The 4383-nt window shown below is 45.7% G+C and overlaps 1 gene segment (V, D, J or C); it reads right to left on the reverse strand.

Moving 5' to 3' along the window:
- Positions 1-2197: 2197 nt before the first annotated feature.
- On the reverse strand, positions 2198-2859 carry LOC114489332. The segment is given in 2 exon segments: positions 2198-2640; positions 2744-2859. Coding segments are annotated over 2 exon segments (489 nt in total).
- Between the last annotated feature and the right edge of the window lie 1524 nt (positions 2860-4383).

The following is a 4383-nucleotide window of genomic DNA, read 5'->3' on the forward strand; positions in this document are numbered from 1 at the left end:
ATTCTATCAAGACAGAATGACTCTTCATTGTATGTCTGTGCACTGAAAGTCCATTAGCATTGAGAATGAGACTAGGAAGTAGGAATAAACATATGCAGAGCATTCTAACTGAGCTGGGCACCCTCTGTGCACAGCCTGTTCACCCTTTGGCCCCAATGGCTCACCAACCATCACCTCAAGTGACTGGAGTGCGTACCACACAAGAACCATGAATCAGTAAGGGGTTGCTCTGTCCACATCTCACACTGTAATTATTATACACAATCCCTGGAGTGTTTAGGAAAAAAAGACTTGTTGAGTTAAAATGATCAAACCTAAGTGACTTCTCAAATTCCTCTGGCCAATGCTCCTCCTGAGTGGTGTTCATGTCCATGCCTTCAAGCACACATCAGCCATGTCCTTGTGATGTGGTGACTGGGAGGACCATGACTTTAGGGATCTTACTTGCAGTGAATTATCAACCTGGCTCCGTGCTGATGTGGTAAATACTGAAATGGTTCATGGGTTATGCCCACTTCTAATGCTGCCTTCCTGCTACATCTGTTTAGGAGTCTCCTATAACTTTCAATGAGGACATTGTTTCTGTGGAAGAAAAGACCAGAGAAAAACTGTCCTTGAACATCACTGGAAGGACACTGATGCTGCACTTTTTGCAACCAAAAGAGCAGCAAAATCCAAGGGTGGCAACCCATGTGGTCATGTTACAGTACAGTCCTAACCCATTCTGGTTGCAGTAACAAAGGCCTATGGGCTGGGTCTTTGCTAGCAACAGAAATGTATTTCTCTCAGATCTGGATGTGAAAAATCCAACAATAGGTGCTAGCAGTTTTGATTTACAGGTAAAAACCCTCCCTAATGCCTGTTCGCTGTAATCTCAGAGGGTGGATGGGCCAAGGTAGCTTCCTCAGTCTCTGTTACAAAGGCCCTAATCCTGTCCAGGGGAGCCCCACACCAGGACCATCACTGCTCCTAAGGCCACACACCCTGACATCATATCATGAGTCTCAAATTTTAGTGTGTGAGTTTTTGAGTGACACAAACAGTCACCCATATGAACACAAAAGGAATCAAACCATTTTCCCATCCAGTTGGAAGGCTACTCCAGCAGACCTCCCCAGTGTGAGGATCCCCTTAATCCTGTGGACACTCCTCATAGTTGGGAGCAGAAAGGGGTTGCAAGTCCTTCAGAACAAGCTAACAAGTGTGTAGAATGGACAGGTTCCATCCTAGACTTGGAATTAAGATGTATGTATAATTTATTAGTATTTCCCCTTATTCTTTACAAATAACCATTATTCGCATTTTCTATGGACTAAATTAGTCTTCTAGACATAATGGTTTTCCCTTCATGTTCCCAGGAATGATTCCCATTAGCTTGATGGAATAAGAAGTAAGGGTTTAGTTTTTGATGTTCAATGTTGAAGAATTAACATTCATCCCTCTATCTCCTCTTGTGCACAGGTGGGAAATTCATAAAGTGGTGACTTCTTCTAGTTTGATGCAGGTGAGAGGTTGAAACCACACAAACCCATCCTCTTGAGCAGGGCCCTCTTGGACCTTTTCATGGGTGGACAATAGAGTCAGAATCAGGCTCTTTATGTGGCATGGACCAGCCATTCCTGACTTGCTGAAAAGTCTCAAGAGACTCCACAATGAAGTGACAAACTATTTCATTGTCCCTCTTTGTGTGTGACTGCATCAGCCTGGACGTCTGCACCAAGGTGTGGTGGGGTCCCTCTGCATCTGCATGAAGTCAGCTGCTATTGGTCATCATGAACAGGGGGGTCAAGTCAATGACCATCAACACTGGGGCCCTTGTCCTCTGGCACTGGTCCATATGCCTCTGGTGCCCACTGTCCAGCAAGCACACGTCCTACTCCTGGCCTTCCGGGACTCTGAGGTGTGTGGGGCTGGGCTGCAGTGTTGGGTCCAACAGAACCTCTGGTTGGATGTAACTGATGTGGATCATGAAGATTTGATGATTTGACTATGATTCGTTAGGAGGAAAGTAAGAAAATGTGACATTCTGCCTTCTGTGTGTGTGGAATGTTTTACTCTTATTACAGCAAGCCTCCATAATTCACTCAGTTAAGAGGTAAGCACAGAATCATGAAGGAAGGGACACTCCCAGAAGGAAACTGCTGTGTGGAGAGTTAAACCACAGCTGCCAGGAAACCAAGAGTTACTGTGTATCTGCCTAGGTTCTGGAACTGAACCAAGAAATGAGTGAGTCCTGATCGCCCCCTGGTGTCGTGAGCAGCCCCTGCGGGGCAGCCTTCTTGTCTCCCTCTGGAGGTTTGTGTCTGGGCTCACAATGACTTCCTCTCACTGTGTCTGTGGCACAGTAATAGACAGCAGTGTCTTCAGCTCTCAGGCTGTTCATTTGCAGGTAGAGCTCGTTCTTGGCGTTGTCTCTGGAGATGGTGAATCGGCCCTTCACAGAGTTGGCGTAGTATGTGCTACCACCACTATCACTAATCCGTGAAACCCACTCCAGCCCCTTCCCTGGAGCCTGGCGGACCCAGCTCATATAGTAGCTACTGAAGGTGAATCCAGAGGCTGCACAAGAGAGTCTCAGAGACCCCCCAGGCTTCACCAAGCCTCCCCCAGACTCCACCAGCTGCACATCACACTGGACACCTGCAAACACAAAAATGTCAGGTCAGGAAACACTCCTCCACCCACTTTATCTCTCATATGCATCCACTCACACCCTCAGTGTCTCCCATTCTCTAGAGATTACCTGTTAAAACAGCAAGAAGGAAAACCCAGCTGAGCCCAAAGTCCATGGTGAGTTGTCTGTGTTCTGTCCTGAGCAGGGACTGGGGACACCTGTTAATCCTGGGCTGGGCTCCTTTCCCAGAGCTGCAAGGCCAGGGATTGGCTGCTTTTCATGAGCAGAGGGACCCTATTTGCATGTCCTCTTACTATATAGGGGGCTTTGGGGCTGGGTGGTGACATGAAGGACATGGTCACAGACTGTGACATGTCTAAGGGTGCGTATTTGATAACAATTACTCCTCAATTTTGAGCCTGTGCCATCTCCACTGACCCAACTACTCCATGAAATGCATAACTGACCTAAGAGAGTAACTTTTCATAAACTAGAGATATTTAAAATGATATATGTCTTTGAAAATTTTGAGTAATGAACACACCAAGGCAATCCAATACTCACTACAGCAGGGGGCATTAAAAGTGCAGGAGGTCCCCGTTCATGCCACAGGAAGTTCCTTCTGACCTACTTCTTCCACAAAGGAATCAGAGTACTATCTCAGAACACAGTGTGGCCCTAGAGTGCGTGGACCCAGTGTTGTGGGAGGTGGAGCGTCTGTGTTGCTCTTTGGGAGACAAAAGTGTGAACTCTCCAGAGACGTGGGCAGAGGTCCTGGGACATGTTTCTTCAGTGGAGTTATATGCTGAATATGCAGCATCTTTCCTTCCTCAGTTTTCATTTTCCACATTCTGTGTTAAAACCTGGTTCACGCATTTGGGACACAGAAGAAACTCTATAATGACTAGATGTGCCTCAGTGAATATTTATGTAGAAATTGAGGAGTAAGTATGTTCAAATTTTATAAATTAGATTATGGAAATCCTTGTTGGAAACTACTAACAGAAAATAACAGGTATGGATAAAATCATAATTTATATGAAGAGCATTATTTTCTTTACCCATTGATTACAGGATGAATGAATCATTCAAATAACCTCTGATACTGGAGTTGGTGGATCTGATATGTTCAACTGTTCATCATTGCGGATTCAGCCTGGTGCTCTCTATTAGCATCTGTGTTGACATGGATCTTCGATGTAGCTGTTATCAGGGAGCAGGAGAGGGAGTATAATGGAGCCCCCTGATTATTTGATCATTAATGTCATAAGAACCATCTCCATTGTGACAAGCTATATTCATGTCACCATGTGACCCATGGGAGCTTTTCACCATGACCACACATAATGGGTGTCTTCTCAACTTGAGCCCAGTGTACTCATAGTATAGATGTGCAAAATGGAAAAAGCAACTCCATGCGTAGGGGTGAATTGGATGTTGAGTGAAGACGGTTTGAACTGACACTTTTACTCTGGCCTCCAGAATACACAAGACAAATGTGTGTAGAGTGTGGTGCCAGACATGTGATAATTGTTTCAGTTGACATAGGAACATAGTAAAGGCTGAATGTGGATCTTCCATTGTCAAGGGTGTCCCCACGTTGTCCCCTGCTTTGAGATGACATCACTATTAGCCCAGAGACAGGGACACTCACAGGCCTTTGATCTCAGGTGAGGAGAATCCACAGGATCTCCCCCTGAGGGAGGGCTGAAATAGGGCCGTGATGTCACAGACTGTGCTGGAATCTGGACTTTGTTGCCAGAATGTCA

The sequence above is a fragment of the Phyllostomus discolor genome, assembly GCF_004126475.2.
Source record: "Phyllostomus discolor isolate MPI-MPIP mPhyDis1 chromosome 15 unlocalized genomic scaffold, mPhyDis1.pri.v3 mPhyDis1_scaffold_12, whole genome shotgun sequence".
NCBI lineage: Eukaryota > Metazoa > Chordata > Mammalia > Chiroptera > Phyllostomidae > Phyllostomus > Phyllostomus discolor.